The sequence below is a fragment of the Notamacropus eugenii genome, chromosome 1, assembly GCF_028372415.1.
Source record: "Notamacropus eugenii isolate mMacEug1 chromosome 1, mMacEug1.pri_v2, whole genome shotgun sequence".
Taxonomy (NCBI): domain Eukaryota; kingdom Metazoa; phylum Chordata; class Mammalia; order Diprotodontia; family Macropodidae; genus Notamacropus; species Notamacropus eugenii.
The window spans coordinates 164,842,414-164,859,232 of record NC_092872.1 but is presented as its reverse complement, the minus strand read 5'-3'; the positions used below and the strand labels follow the sequence as shown (position 1 = coordinate 164,859,232).

At 37.5% G+C, this 16,819-nt stretch overlaps 1 protein-coding gene across 5 annotated transcripts in view; it reads right to left on the bottom strand.

The window, feature by feature from the left end:
- Positions 1-16,819, bottom strand: part of AKAP13 (A-kinase anchoring protein 13) — a 150,650-nt gene that overhangs the window by 21,251 nt on the left and 112,580 nt on the right. For all 5 annotated transcript variants that reach the window (XM_072617586.1, XM_072617565.1, XM_072617554.1 and 2 more), the window contains 6 exons: positions 12,710-12,777; positions 11,193-11,259; positions 4,078-4,213; positions 2,533-2,645; positions 1,701-1,847; positions 1,043-1,293 (listed from right to left, as the gene is read on the bottom strand). In XM_072617586.1, the coding sequence (XP_072473687.1) occupies positions 1,043-1,293; positions 1,701-1,847; positions 2,533-2,645; positions 4,078-4,213; positions 11,193-11,259; positions 12,710-12,777 (782 nt within the window). The remainder of the gene's footprint in view (positions 1-1,042; positions 1,294-1,700; positions 1,848-2,532; positions 2,646-4,077; positions 4,214-11,192; positions 11,260-12,709; positions 12,778-16,819) is intronic.

Below are 16,819 nucleotides of genomic sequence, written 5' to 3'. Positions count from 1 at the left end.
GATATATGCATGTGAATATATAACAGCTGTTTTAGTCATGTCCAACTCTCTGTGATTCCATTTGGGGTTTTCTTGGCAAAGATACTGGACTGGTCTGCATTTCCTTCTGCTCATTTTACAGATGAGGAAACTGAACCAAACAGGGTTAAGAGTTTCAAGAAGGACAGCAATGAATGAGAAGCTATCACTGGGTTTGGGGTACACTGTTAATGACCTTTAAAAGTGAGGTTCTAGTGGATTTTCTAGGTTGGAAGTTAGAGAATGAGAGGGGAAGCAAGAAAAAGAGCAGTTAGGTCTGAGCTCTTTCTTGAAGGGATATGACTACAAAACAGAGAACACGGGGTGGGTCAAATGAAAGCTTTTTTCCAATATGGGGAAACTTGTGACTAGGCACACAGGAAGGAAGCTGCAGAGAGACGGAAACTGAAGACAGGAGAGTACAACTCCCTGTACACAGCTGGTATTCAGGAAATGTCTACTAAAGGACATAAGAAAGAGAGGTGACAGTTATGGGAGGAAAAGATGGAGGAGAGAGATGATAATAGAATTGAAAGCACAGACACAGAAGTAAAAGTAAGAACCCTTGATTCTTGGTCAGACATCTACTAAATTAGCCATTTTCCAGGATACAAAGTCATGAGTATAGAACATACAGAACAAGGGATACAGCTGGTACAAATCTGTGTTTATGGACAAGTACACGTCTGAAGCAAGCCACTGAATGCATCTTGACTTGAAAGTATCAAATGTTTTTCAGGCATATTCCATATGAGGAAGAACGGTGCTGAATCCACATTACATCTTAAAGATATTACCAGCAATACCATATGCCTTGTGTGGCATTTTTGCTGACATTTTTCTCATTTAGCTTTATAGTTGTATAAGTAAGATTACAGGCAAATAAAATTTTTGTGGTGGGGCAGAAAGGGGAGTGAGAAACAACACTTAATTTTTCCCCAATTTTTACTTTACTAGTCCACATGACTAGTCTACTGAAGGTATGGGCCCAGAAAAGGAACCTTATATACTTCCCACTACTCACCTGATTCACAAGGATATCTCCTATTCTTTTGATGAGAAAGTTCTTTTCACTTTTTTCCACCAGGGATTCCTTCTTTCTTTCCAGAATTCTCTGAAAGAACTGGCTGTGGATACTGAGGAGCTCGTCCAAACAAGGGAACAGCTTTTCCACCATTGGCTGCTCAAAAAGTAGATCTGTCACCATTCCTCGGCTATACACATCACTCATGATCTTCAGAGTGCGGATGTGATGTAATTCAGTCTGCATCAACTCTAGGTAGGGGAAATCAATCTATTAGTCAAACAATAAACATCTAGTAATTGCCTACTATGTGCACAGCATGCTATGCTAAGTGCTGGTAATGTCCTTTGGTGGGGGGGAGTGGAAGGGAGAGAACAATTTTTCTGACTACAATTTGAACTCCAATCTTTTCAACTTAAGTCCTATGGACCCCTTATCTTCCTCACTTTTGTGTGTTCTGGTCTCCCTTTTTTGACCAACAGTGGCTTCAGATGATAAGCCTGTACTGAACTAGAAGTCAGAATAGAAATTCTATTCCCAAAGCAATTCTTTCCCTTAGTCTGTTGCATGAGAACAATAATGTGCTGTGCAGCTGCAAGAACATCACAAGGGTCTCTCAAATAAAATAACAATTGTACAGCATAATGAAGGGTCTCACCATAAATCACCTCTTGCCGCTTGACTATATCCTTCTTTTGTTGTTTCAAAAACTTGCTATCTACTATCCGGCTCCAGGATTCTGCCTCCAGCTGTTTGGAATCCATTTCAAAATCTCCCATGAGTTGTCCTTCATTCATATCAGTACCTACCCCCAAAACAGTAGAATTTGATGACCAGAATTAATAGGCTAGAAATGTTTATGAAATCTATGCCTGTTTTCCCCCAGTGTTAGGACTTCTTTTCTCAAGCCCCTAACACTTTGGGTTTTCTTCATTGTTAACATGATACAGGGAGAGGATTAAATAGGAAGCGGAAAATTTTGGAATAAATTTCCTGGGACTAAAAAAGTATATTAATGCATTTCTTTGTATAATTATAGTCATGTAATCAGAACTTGATCCAAGGGAGGCAGTGACATATAAGTGAACAGTAACTGATCCATAATTTCACTCCACTTATTTTTAATTTTATAAAATTACAAAGAATAAAGAAAATAGTCCTAAGTACTTCACATGTTTCTGGTAGCTGTTTCCAAATAGATAAAACTGTCTGAGGGAAGAAAAACATTTGCATTTTGTAATATCCAGAGGCTTAATAAATAACTTAATGTATGATGGAAAACTATCCAATGACTAGGCAGTTTCTGATCACAGTGTAATACAAGTAGTTTAACATTTTATGGACGTGCCTTCACAGGCCTCCTTGGAGTAAGGATAAGACAGGCTTCCTCCTCACCAACACTTGCCTCAACTTTCTGCTTTTGTAGAGCAGCTAATGGAACACACTACTATGTCTCTGTAGATGAACAAACGTAAGCCATATCCTCTTACCCTCATCAGTGAGTGACTCTGTGGACTCATTGACCTTGCTGATTTTATTTAAAGAATCTGTTGAATGGGACAGGAATTTCCAGGTGTTTGCCATGCTCTCATCATTGCCAACTCTGAGGATAAAAGGAAGCACATAATGTCAAATACTCTAGGAGAAACTATAACTTGCTTTCAAAAGAGAGTACTTAAAAAAATGAACTTTAAAACCATTTCAACTGGCTAAAAAAACCACACTATGTCTTACTGAAGATAACAATTCAAAAGTGAAATTCACAGCAACAGACAATGCCAGCTACAAACCAAAACAAAAAAAGGTGACAAGACAGAAATGAGTCTTTCAACTATGATCCACCCACAGCTTTTAAGAGGTTCAAGAGTATTTCCCTGCACAGTAACATGAAATAATTCTTTCCCTAAACTACACTGGAAATAATCCCTCTGCCTGGAAGTCACATCCTATTTCCCAACAACTAAATATTCTGAAACATTTGCTACAAACAGGCCTGCTTTGTATCATTTCTTACCCAAACCAAGAAAGGTTCTATCTAAAGACATTTAAAAATAACTGACCAACAAAACAAATAAAACTTTAAGATTAGAACTTTGAAAAGAAGGCCTTATGATGGTACTCCAAAGTTGAGACCACAAAAACTAGCTGGTTGCTTGTCCCTCACTGTTAGAAAAAGCTGAGAAGACTATAAAGCATGGGTACATGAATGATAAGGGAAGTGCAGACTTAAAAAGAAGCTTTTAATGCTTAAGTCAAGGAGTTGATCCAAGCTCAGGTTAGTGAAAATCATTACCCTGTGATGGATGTTTGAGCCCTGAATGTGAAATGGTTGATTTTCTTGGTGGGCAGAGAGGTGAGCCCTCCACATCACAACAACCACCATCATAATAACCATTTGCTAATTACTATGCAGCCAAGGTCTGAAAGTCAGTGGAGGCAAAACCACCTCTGTAGAGGAGTGAGTGCAGCACTTTGTAAAGGACCAAGCAAAGTGATAAATTGGGCTAAAACAGATAAAAACAGTTAAGTTTTGAGATGTGGTGGTGGAATCATGCCTCTTCTTCCACCCACTACCCAAAATTCATTTACCAAATGAAGCTGATCTCTGTATGGACACTGCTTGCAAGAAAACTGCTAGTTATGAAAGCAAATTATTTTCAGATAAAATATGAATATGGCATTTCAGAATATTATCAGACCACAGAATAAAAAGCTCTCAGTTTTTTTATTAGGCCCTGCTGTCCATATTTTCGTATTTTATCCACTGTATCTTTTTAGAACTCAAGTTCATCAAAAGAAGTGGCTCCACTATCTTAGTACACTTAAAAAAAGCAAAACTATAAACAAAACAACCCCCAAGCAATTAAATACCACCAATAACCTAGTATAATTTTAATTCCCCCAGTACCACCACCCAGTAAGCAAAGCAAGCACACACAATTTTGATCACAAAATTCATGGTAAAAATAGGGTGTATCAAGCTATTGTTGATTATATCCCAGTGCCAAATGCTCCATCCAGAAACCTGAACTTACCCAGCAATATTCTGTATAGAGACACTTTTGGAAAGTGAGGCACACTGCTGTGACCTCCTGTTAGAGAACAACGGGGCCACAGAGGTCTCCTCAGGCACAAGAATTGCAGAACGAGGGCGCTCTTTGGGTTGTGAGGCTGAAAGAAGAAGAGAATACTGCCTCAGAGGCATCATCTGACCTTGGCACTACACTGGTCACAACTTTCTTTTCTTTTCTAAACACTCATTGAAAACTTGTGAGTTCCAGATTCTCTCCCTGCACCAGTCCCTCTCGTCCCCACTGAGAAGGCAAACAATGCGATATATACCCATTATACGTATGAAGTCATGCAAAACTTTTCCATATTAGCCATGTTGCAAAAAAAGCCAGAAAAATAAAGGAAAGAAATATTCTTCAGTCTACACTTAAAGAGTTCGTCAGTTCTCTTGAGGTGGATAGTATTTTTTCATCATAAGTCCTCTGGAAATGTCATGGATCACTGTACTGATCAGAAGAGCTAAGTCTTTCAGTGGATGACCATAACAATTCAATGTCTATCAATGTCTCAGGCATAGTAATGTTTTAAAACATTTCTTGAAAGAATGATCATGACCCATATCAAACATTGAAGACTACCTGGCTGTATAGAGATTGCTAAATTGTTCCCAAGTCAATTGTAATAAGTATTAACATATATTTCAAATATTCCACAAATTCAATACTCTTGAAGCTGGAATGAACCTGAGTGCTACTAAGTCCAACCCTATCATTTTATAGATTAATCAATAAGCATAATATGGCAGGCATATATTTTCCAAGCCATCTAGTTTTGAAATGTGGGAGTCATACGACTCTATTTCTTCCTTACCTCTCACATACAATTAGCTATAAAATCTTGTTGATTTCATCTCATATCTACCTCATCTCCCTTCCACTCCCACTGTAAATACCCCAGCACCACCTCTCAGGCAGGCTATTATAATAGTCTCCTAACTGGTATCTAGCCTCCCAGTTTTTTCCCTTTCCAATCTATCCTTCATAATGCTGGCCTGAATAATTGTCCTAATAAAACTTATCCAAAAATCTTTAGTGGCACCCTAGCATTTAAGAAATAAAACATAACACAGCCTCCTTAATATGGTGTACAAGACTACAATTGGTCTCCAGCCTATCTATCTCTACTGTAACAGATACCGCTGCACCCTTCACAGACTTTACGCCACAAACTGTATCACAAATCATCTCCCGTTGTCCAATACTCTACTGTCCCCCTTCACTTCCATTTGTTGCCAGTTCTCCTTTCCTTCAAGGCCCAATTCAGATTCCAACTCATTTATGAATCCTCCTTGGAGTCCCCTTCCTCCCTCATAGCTAACACAGCTTTTCTGGATCTCTCTTTTTCATTTAACACATTCTGCCGTGTATCAGTTATTTGTACATGTGCCTTATCCTATCATTAGACTGTTCATTCCTTGAGGGTTGTGTCTATGTCTTATTCATCTTTGTTTCCCCACAGCCTAGCACAGAGATTGGGGCACAGTAGGCACTTAATTAGCATCTCTTAAAAGGATTCTGATCACAGAAGACCCTAAAAGCCAGAGGGAAGGACTTGGACTTGGTGTGTCAGGACATAAGTTCACTAAAGACATTTAAACAAAGGAGTAACATGATAAAGAAGATTACTTTGACCTCCAGCAAAACAGATTCTTTATAGAGGATTTATGGAAGGATATGGACAAAAACCACACAGAATGAGAAAGCACAGATGGGCTGCTTTTTATTCTGCTAAGGACTGAGCCCACATCACTGTCAGTGAGATCATAGATGCATCAAACTGAGTTTGTGTGGATTAGAGAAGCAGATGTAGTAATGGAGGATGGTTAGGATGACTGTATCAATAATCTAGGCATTAAATGAAGTCCTGGGTTTAGGGTGGTGGAAGCAAGGATGGAAAGGACTCAAAAGATATGAGACATCTTAGAGGAAGATCTAGCATTACTGACTCTCCCTTTTACCAGTAAGTATATTTTATCTGGATAGGCATATGTGTCTATATCTATATTTTCAGTGTGTATGCTGCAGTTTTTTCTAATTTTCACTCTTGCAGGGAGGCAACTGTCAGACAGATGTGTTTTCTTGAAAAAGATCCTCTGAAGTAAGCTATAAAAGGGGGTGAAAGAGAGAGAAAACCTGTGTACACATAAATGGCCACCTGAGAAATTCGGATATTAAGGATATTCAGCTTATGAAACCCCAATTACTTGGTAAGCCCCCAAAGTACCAGCAATATATTCCGAATTTCTTGCAGAACTAGGGTTCCAAAAAGGGAGATCCAGCAGGCCAATGCTCTGAATCTCTAAGGCTGTAATCCTTGCTTTCAAGCTTTTGGGGTTATGTATAAATTAAGCTGTGGGTGTGTAAAAGGAACTCTTTAAGTAAAGGGAAGAAACGAGGTGGCTTTATTAAGACTGCCTAACAGGACTTTGAGAGAAGCCCTATTCTTAGTTTTCAGGCCAAGGTGTGTCAAAATGATTCATGCTGTCAGGTAAAGGGAGTAAACTAAGTGAGATAGTAACACAAGGAAAGGAAGTAGTTTTAATCTCAACTTTTCTCTCTCTCAGTCACTAAAGCTCTGTTTCTGTCTGTCTCTGTGTCCATTTGTGCAAGGTTTCCCAAGATTAGTTTAAGTAAGGGAACTGAAAAAGCAGGGGGAGACTGTTCCAGGAGTTAGTGTAGAGGGTGGAATCAAAGAAGGGATTTTTCTGAGTAAAAACACCAAGTTTTTTCTTTGTATGAAGCTCTATCAGCAGTTTTATACTGACAAAGATCCACCAAGCAGCCTGAAGATTGCAAGGGATGATGAGGGAAAGCCAAGAGTTTTTTGTTATTCCAAAGTTAGATGAATTCTTGTTTAATTAGATACCAAAGCTAAAAGTTGTAGATGGGATTTCAGTGATTTGTTCAAAATATGTATTTAACATTATAAATGCTGCTTTTTATAAGTAATATTAGTGAAGGGTGTGAGAGAAATAGAGCTCTTTTACTTTGTAAATTCTTAAGTGTTAACTCTCCAGATTCTAAAAGGTGAAGAGAAGCAGGACACAAAGGACGGTAAGATTTTTAGTTTGAAAACTGTGTTAAAGGTAGTCAATCCTTTTGTAATCTATTAATGGGGTTTCAGAGTAGCCAGAATCCCACTCTTGTGTTTCCACAGATACATAAGCCACTGCATGTCTCCTAAAAAGTTTTTGTAATCACTACAAACATCTTAATGGATTTTCTTTTTAAGGATCTGTTTCACAAACTTCTTCCTATACTGGGACTAGCGATAGAAAGTGCAAGTTTCTATGTCCTTTAGGGAGAATGAGAGATTTGGAGCTCTTTGATCTCCTAGAGAACACCTGAATTTTGTGATATGCAGATTAATGAAGAGAATCCCCCGGGCTGAAATTAAATCTATTGCTTGGCAAAGTAGGGCTTCAGTAAGACATTGGTTTAATAATAGTGCGTGTATTCTGGAATAGGGATGATGTGCAGAGAAAAGGGGTGGTCTGAGTTACAGGTCTGAAAGACTCAGAAAGAGAGTTTTGAGGGAAAAAATGGAAGACAGATAAGGTTTGGGGACAAATGGGGTGGGGGGTGGTGGTGGTGGTGGAGAGCAGGGATGGGGGTGGCAGCCTCGGAGAGGCAGCCAGCCCGTGTGCTTCCAAGTCCCTCCCTTCCCTGCAGAGTTGCTCTGGGTGTCCTTGTGCCAGCTTTATATGACTTCAGCGTGTTTTACAAGGTGTGAGGAACTTTGACTTTGTTTTAAGAAGAAAGATTGAGAATGAAAATTTTGTAGCTTGATTTGAAAGTCTATAGAGAAAGTTATGGAGAGATAGGAAGAATCAAAATGGAGGACACCACAAGTTTCAAGCCCCTCTCATATACTATCAGTTTAAAATCTTTGGTAGATTACCTGGGAATAGCGAATCCCATAATACAAAATGCTTGGAATAAATAACCCTTGGGTAAAATATAATACTAAATAACTAAAATTATAAATTGAGGTTCTGTATGATAACATTTGGAAAATAGATCCAGGTATAACTGAATTTATTCTGGTCTCATTTTAAGTGAAATTCATAATTTATTATTGTGCTATATCAAGAAACTTATTAGCTGTATGATTTTAAGCCATTACTCCAGTTACGTAACTTGTATGTATAAAGATAATGCCTAACACTAACTTGATAATTTACTGTATTAGAAAGATTTTTAGAAATGTAAATTCTCCTTTAATTCTTTTGTGTTATGGATTTAATTGTTAAAAGACTGATGTAAAAAAATAAGAAACCAGTAGCTCGTTAGTAATTGAGTAAGGATACCAGTATTTTAGGATTTCAGGATTTAGCTCCATGCTTAAGTGGTTAAAGTGCAGTGATTTGACTTCAATTAAGAATGAGAAATTGCAAAGGAAAAGACTTTTAGAAATCACCCTGTAACCAGCTATAGTCTAAGAGTACAATTAGATAATCATCTGGTTCATCATGTCTACCCACCTTTCAGGATACATTTATAGGAAAGCCTAATTAAATCTAACACTACATAAATACAGATGTGGCAAAGATATTGGTTATTGTGATTCATGATCGTTATACAAAATCTTAAATGTTTCCTTGTATTGTACAATTATTTAATTATTATTTACGTAACTGTGAAAGCTTCTAAGGTTTCTGCCTAGGGAAACTGGCCACTCCCTGCCAGGATTAAATCAAATTCCTTAGATCTCTTTTCCTGGGTTAAAAAACATCAGGACAATTTAGAATCTTAGGATATTTTAGCCCAGCATATTTTAAGCTAACCTGATAATTAACAGGTGAGAATTCAAACTCTTTGTAAAACTTTATATGTATTTACTAGAATATGCAGCTTAAAACTCCCAGGAGGATGGGAATGGGGAGCTAGAATGCTCTTTATTTGATAAGTCTCAAGGATAGAGGCAGGGATCCTCCATTTTTTAAGGAAGCAGAGGAAAAGGTTATTTTGAGCTGGGAACTGTCTCCACGTGTCTTTTTTAAAAAAGGGAAATATACTGATTTATGGATGATAATCTTTTTCTTCTAAAGTGCTAGAGTATTGGGTTTTTGAAATTAAAATGTTACCATTAGTGATTATAAATCTGTATTTGATCTGATTTTAGCTAAAATCTGTCCTGAAGGAAATAACAATGAGATTGGAGAGTTCTCTCCTTATTATTATAATGGTAAATTACATGAAAAAATATTTGTTATTTATCATTAAGAAATGTATTCTCTATGGGTTCAGTAAAGTTCTCTTTACCTCAGTTTACTGTTCTGTAACATAGAGACCCCCTCCCAGGGTTGTTCTGAGGATGACGTGACTGTAAAGGGCGTGGCACAGAGCCAATGCTATGTGAATGTTAACTGTTCCTATGCTCTCTTTAACTGGATGTAACTGCTTCATACTTGATAACTTGAAGTAGACTTTTGGATGTGATCAGCATACAATGCCAATGGTGATGAGGTGAATAATTTTCTATTCAAAGTAATTTGGAAGAATATTCACCTGAAGTGGTAATGGGTTTGTTTCAAGTTTTAAATACATAATATTGTTTAGGTCCTAAATTTCAGGGTACTGCTATATTTCTAAATTTTCCATTACACAACACATCAGCTATGATGTTAGAAAAGCATTTCCTTTTATAATCTAGATGTTGTTAGATTAAGAATTGCACTGTTTCTTTTTTTAAAAAAAGAATGAAAGGGTTAGAAAGCTGTTAGGTCATTCTATCTGTTCTGCTTGGTCACATGCTATAATATTCCAAAGTACTGCACTTTTAAGAAAATTAAAAACTTCCAAGTTTTGTCTATATTTAAGAGAATTTCACCTAAAATTACTCGGCTATCCCTTATGAAAATTATGAGATTGTTAACTAAGTTATTTAGAGTTACTGTTTTAATCAAGTATTTATTAAGTATTTTAGAAGGAATTCCTACTGACGAAATGGGAATCCTAGCACAAAATGGGGGTGTGGTTTTCAAGCCTGCTTATGTTCATATATATGTTAATTTAGAGGTTTGATGTTTTCCCCTACTATCACATCATATTTACTATCCACGTGAGATTCCAGTATGTAACTATGTTCTTACTATCTAGTGATACATTTAAAGGCAAAAGGAAGAAAAAGATATTGAGTAAATATAATGAAAAGACTGGAGAAAGAAAAGGAAATAAGCATCTATTTATAGATTTATATAAATTTATATATGTATTTATATACGACTTAGTATATGCTAGGGCAGCTAGGTGGCATAGTGGATAGAGTTGCCAGGCCTGGGATCAGGAAGACTTATCTTTGTAAGTTCATATCTGGTCTCAGACACTAGCTGTATGACCATGGTACAGTTATTTGACTAACTCTGCCTGCCTCACTTTTCTCATCTGTAAAACTAGCTGGAGAAAGAAATGACAAACCATTCTAGCATCTCTGCCAAGAAAAACTCAAGTGGGGGCATGAAGAGTCAGACACAACTGAACACAAGAGGCCAACCAGAAGAAAATTCTCTCTCTCAGACTCAGAAAATATCCTTTGCTATAAGATATCAAGTACTAGCCAATGAGTTTCTTTAACAGTTCAATCAAACTGCAGGGGTTTTTGTTGGGGTTTCTCCTGGATTCTGATGAAGCATAACTGAAGATTTTCAAAGTCTCACTAACATTAATGGTATTCTGAGAAATGCACAAAATGTCTACAAAATTGCCTTCTGCCTTGTAATACTTCCTGAAATAGCTTCAATAACTAGGCATACTCCATGGGTTCCTGCACTATTAAAACTGGGTCAGAGATAAAAATTCATGGCAAGGGGTATTTACTGGAAGATGGGAGAAAGGCAGCCTTGCTAATGCATGACATTATTCTGGAAATCCTGAGCACAGGGTTAGGAATGAGGATAGAAGGATTTTAAGGATAAGATGTGGCACACGTAGTAGGAATGCAAAAACAACCCCCCCCCCCCCCAACTTGATCACTATAACAAATGAGTGTTATTAATATAAAGTAATAACTCAGGAACAGTTCATGAAAAAGACAAGGAAACGTGAAATAGGGGAGGGGCAAACTATTTATTACTTACGTTTATTCCTCATAATGACTGTGGGAAGTGAAGAAGTGTCATGGGCCTGAAGGCTTCCTTTGGGTTGCTAGAAGAAGAAATAATGGAGTTCAGTTTGACTAAAAGAGAAAGAACAGAAAACTGGCCATCCAGGCTTTGCTGAATGGCAAGTTTCAAGGTGATTATCAACCAAGCAGATTAATTGTTAGGAATCATATTTTAAGGCACTCACATTGAACGTTTTCAGCAGCATGATACAATAAAAAGAGCATAAGCCACCAGTGATGGAAACAAGACACCTGTCACAAATCCTTGGATAAAAAAAGGGTGCTCACAACTAAAAAGAATGTGACAGCCATGGGGCACAGTGGATAGAGTGCCAGGCCTGAAGTCAGGAAGATAGGAGTTTGCATCCAGTCTCATACACTTACTAGTTGTGTGACCCTGGGCAAGTCATTTAATTGTTTGCCTTAGTTTCCTCATCTGTAAAATGAGCCAGAGAAGGAAACAGCCTTGGCTAACTTACTTAACTTCTCTAGGACTCAGTTCCTTTATCTGTAAAATGAGGGGAATTGGACCAGATGACCTCTAAGGTACCTGCCAACTCTACATTTATGATTTTATGAACCATTTTTCAGGTGTCTTCCACCTATTAGATCATTTCTCAGGAAAATTTACTAATAACTGCACCCCAGGCAGGCCAAGCACTGATAAAATGCCTTAGCTATGAATCATCACATAGTGTTACTGCTCCTACAAGGAGATTAATTATATAAGGAAATACAATATGGATAGAGCCACAAGAAACATTAATTCACAAACACCACCAAAATATACCACCCTGTACCAAATAAAATAAGTATATGTTAGACTGTGAGAAGTAATGTGACAATGTGGATTGAGAGCTGGTGTTGAACAGTGATCTACAGTATAAACTGCAGAGAAGGCAATGACCTCATCTTGGAGTTCCCCACATCAGTGACTTTCCTGGTCCAGTCCCCACACCTCACCAACTTTGTTGACCTTGTTCATGTTTATTTACTTATAGACCATGCACAGTGCTAGTAGTTTTAGGCACTACCCAGTAATTGATATTTCCTTTCTCTTCTTAACATGACCTAAGCAATCTGTACTCTAAGGAGAAGAGATCCCATCATAAATTAGAGGGATCTCAAGCCACTATCAAAGGTCCAAAGCACCTGGTTGCTACTGGATCTTTCTGAATAGTGGCCAGGATATGAAGCACACCAACAGCAGAGAAGCTGAGTAAACAAAACAAAACAAATCTATTTGAACTTCTCAGGCAGAAATATTAAATAAAATCTAAACGTTTCTAGAGCATTTTTTGTCTTTTTCAAAAGCTAAAACAATTCTATTTTTTTTAGTCAGACAATCAAGTAAAATAATCAATTTACCCTTTTGGGCAAGTAATTTAAAAACAAGTAACACCTCATCATATTTCCTCCCCCACTTCCCCAAGAGAAAAACAAATAACCTTCCTCCACCTGAGCCCTATCTTTCAGTCAGAAATGTCTTACCTTCATTTTGACCTTTGCACAAGAAGCCAGACTTTCTCTACAGCCTTTATGGACGAAAGCGCCACAATCTGAAAGGGAAACAGGATCCAAGGTCACAAAGAATAAAAAAAAAGCTCAGGTTCAAAGCTCAATGCTTTCTATCACAAAGCTGCATATATATATATACACACACACATATACACGTGTATATATGTGTATGTATATTTTCCTAACTGAAGTCTCTGGCACTTTAAAATGCTATGCTTTCAGCAATCCTCAAACTGCAGTTACACACCGTATCCTTTGGATACACTGTCTCTTCCAGGAATTAAGTCAGATGATGTCACAAAGGTGTAAGAAATCCGAGCAAAAGGAATTCCTGAACAACAAAGATTACAAGTTTACAACATTACAAGTAATAAGTTGAAGACGTGTCCAGTTCTAAGGGCCAAAGATTCTGTGTTCAACTCAGATTAAGGAGAGCATCCAATAGAGTCCCAAATAAGAAAGATACAAAGAAAGAACAAAATAAAAAACCATGTAATTTGCATGGCTGTGGCAGAGGTCTGACAATCTACCTCCAGGTGTCCTTATGATTTGGCTTCTAGGCAAAGACCCAAAGAGGAGCCCTCAATTCACCAGACACTTTAAGAAGTATGACTCAGAAAAGCGAGAGCTTGTTAATTAACAAGGAGAACGATTTTGAAATTTCATTTTATTTATCTACTTATCTATCTATCTGTCTGCCTGTCTGTCTGTCATTTACTCATGAAGATTTCATTTCTGTTCTTTGGAGAAATCATCAGGTGTTGCTATTGCTGGAATGTCATCAACAGTATTACGAAAAAGGGCAGAAGGACAGACAGACACAGCAGACAGATAAAGGTTCATTCCTAGGGACACACTACTTTTCAATCCCTCATAAAAGAGAAACATATTCAGGAAAATAATCAATAACAGACACTGATCATTAAGCAATGATTTCCAACTTATCTCAGAGGAACAAGTTTATTTACTAATTATGCTCAAGATGTTATTATTATTTAGCAAGTTATTATTTTCTTAGGGGCAGGGACACATGAGATAGAGAAGGGAAAAGCAGGTTTGCCAGATTGCAGCCCCAGAATCTGACCTCTTCTTGTCCATTAGGTGACTTTTGCAAATATATTTATAATAACCAGCTTAATGTAGCATACAGATATGGGATTACAGGTCTGCAAACCAAATTTTAGACTTGGCTCTTCTATTAACTATATGATGGTAGACAAATTACCCTCTCTAAACTTCAGTTTTCTCATCTATAAAATAAGAAGTTTGATTAGATTCTCTCAGAGGTCCCTTTCACCTTTAAAATTCTCTTACCTACAAGTTTTGTTTTTTTTTGCTAGGTTTACACTAAAACTATCAATTATGTCAGAAGCAAAATTCTCAAGCAATCTCACTGAACTGGGATACACAATGAATATTTAAAATTAGTTTTTAACTCTCTATTCTGTTATCTGGATAAACACTACAATAAATTGGTACTCTACAGCAGAAGTGTCAAGTGTGAGATAACACTCTCAAGTGCAGCCAGAACCAGATTAAAATTATGTTTAACAACATACAAATACAATAAAACGTAGATACTACATTTTAAAACTAAACCAATATGCAGCCCACATGGATACTGCTGGATGGATTACTGGCCCTATTTCTTTTCGAGTTGTGTTCTTCAAGGATTGTGGTAGACTCAGTAGCCATTAAGCACAATGACTGAGGGGACTTTGGGCTGAGAAGACCAATCTATCGGTAGTCAGAAAATGCTACTCTCTATTAGGTGGGATCATACCAGATAGGCTGGAGGCAGAAGACACTCTTGGAGGGCATCTTGCTTCGTCTAAGACTGTCAGGGTCTCCTCACATGCAGGATCACTACCTCACAGACCACTCAGAATCTGAGCAAGAGTCCTTTTTAAAATACAGGGTCATAGATTTAGAACCAGAAGGGACATAAGAGGTTATCTAGTCAAACTTCACAGTTACCTGGTTTTTGGAAACCTAATTTAAGAGGGAGTTCACCTTTCCTCTCAAGTTCCAATTTTAGATCATGTTTTTTGGAAATTTCTCTGTAGAGGAAATTAAAACTTGCCATCCTGGCAAGTGCTACACATTGCTTCTAGTTTCACCCTTTAGAGTCATGTGGAACTCATCTAATTCCTCTTCCATGTAATAACCCCTGAAAATGCTTATCATATCCCTCTCTAGTTTTCTCTTCTCCAGGCTAAATAACTCCAGTTCTTGTAACTGATCCTCAGATGACTTGAACACGAGGCCCTTCACCATTTTGACTGCTCGTCTGAACACTCTCCAACTTACTGACATCTTTACTAAAAGCCAGAACAGAACAAGACACACCAGATATGGTCTAATCAGAGCAAAGGATAGTGGGACCATTCCTTTACTTAATGCAGCCTAACATCCCATTAGACCTCTTGGTTAACATATCGCACTGTTACGTCAAGCCTGCAGTCCACTAAAACCTCTCAAACTATCTTCTCCCCTGCTCCAAACTGGACAGAAATACTATATTATAAATACTATATTATTAAAGAAGTATCTTACTTAAAATTTGCTGTTGCTAAAAGGTTATAGTCATTTTTTTCATAGGAAAGTGGCCATACCAAACAAAAAAAATCCATCAAGGCAAAGGACTGAAGCTGTTCCTTGGTTTCCCAAATTTAAACTAAACCAATCTGACCAACTGAACACTAATTCTGGGACTTTCTGGTAAATCTTTCAGAAGTCCTTCCTTAGCAGATTCAAGGTGTCAGAATATACAACATTCTGACTAACCAGTGAGGTAACTTGTATGTATGTTCTAATAATTAAAATAGCACTGAAAACAGTTAACCACATTTAAGGGAAAGTTAAATGTACTTAAAGAGATTTCTAACTACCTCTCAGCTGAAGGGGATACACATATTAAAGAGGCTTTCCATAGAAAAAATGTTTGTTCCTTTGTTTATCTACTTCTTGAGTATACTGAAGAGACAGACAAAGTGATTATTTCTACATCAAGGGGGTTGGGGAACAACCCACAGACAGGAACAGGACATGCATCAGGGTGGTTTGAACTTCCACCTCTGCAGGCAAAGCTAAGCCAAAAGACCCCAAAGCTTTTATTCTGTGGTCTTCTTTAGTGGGTCGAAAGCAAAACCAATCAGATGGGCATGTATACCTTTATTTTTGTTGGATTCTCCTTCAGAGACCTAATATGCTGATTGGAACCCAGAAGCTCCACAGTGGACTCTGCTTATTAACACACTGTACTTCAATACAATTCTTTGACCACTTTGTAGGTGAAAGATGGAATAGATACAGACACTCATTCTCTAAGTTATGAACAACAGTCTCGTGAATATCTTATTTGCACAAATGATTGGGGAGAGAAAGGAACAAGCATTTGTATAGTGCCTACTCCGTGTGAGGAACTTTGCTAAGTGCTTTAAAAGTAATTTTTCATTTGATGGTTGGTTGTACACTACCCCTCCTTCCACTCTCCAAAATTCTCTCTGCCTCCCTTTCCCCCCAACTCTTAGTCCTATAGCACACTGGGTAGATCAACACCATCCAGATGGCTGATGTGGGTGACTCTATGAGGCAGTATTTTTGTTCTATAACAATTCCTTTCTTCCAATGGCCTTCATGCAGTGAAGTTGCTTATTCCTTTTCTGTCTTCTATAGCTCAGTTCTTTTCACCCCAGATAAGCCTTTACCCTCTAGTACATATCTCATTAACCCCTTTTTTTGCCCTAATTCTTAACCCTCTCTCAATTACCTCAGACAGATTAATTGCCACTAATTTCACAGAATAAGCTTAATCACATCTGGCAACTGTAAGATTAGTACTAATAACTTGGGGAAAATTATATTTGTAATAATTAGTGAAAAATTATGAGATACAAGGGAAATACAACATAAAGAATGAGTGCCATCCACTTCTAAAGCTCTTGAAATGATCCACAGGAGAAGTCTCCCCTTTCAAAAGCATCTAGGACCTTTTAAGCAGATCTCTTCTCTTTCAAAGTCTAATATTTAAGCAAATAAGTGACGGATAAACTTTTCCTATTTTCTTTAATTTTGGTATTT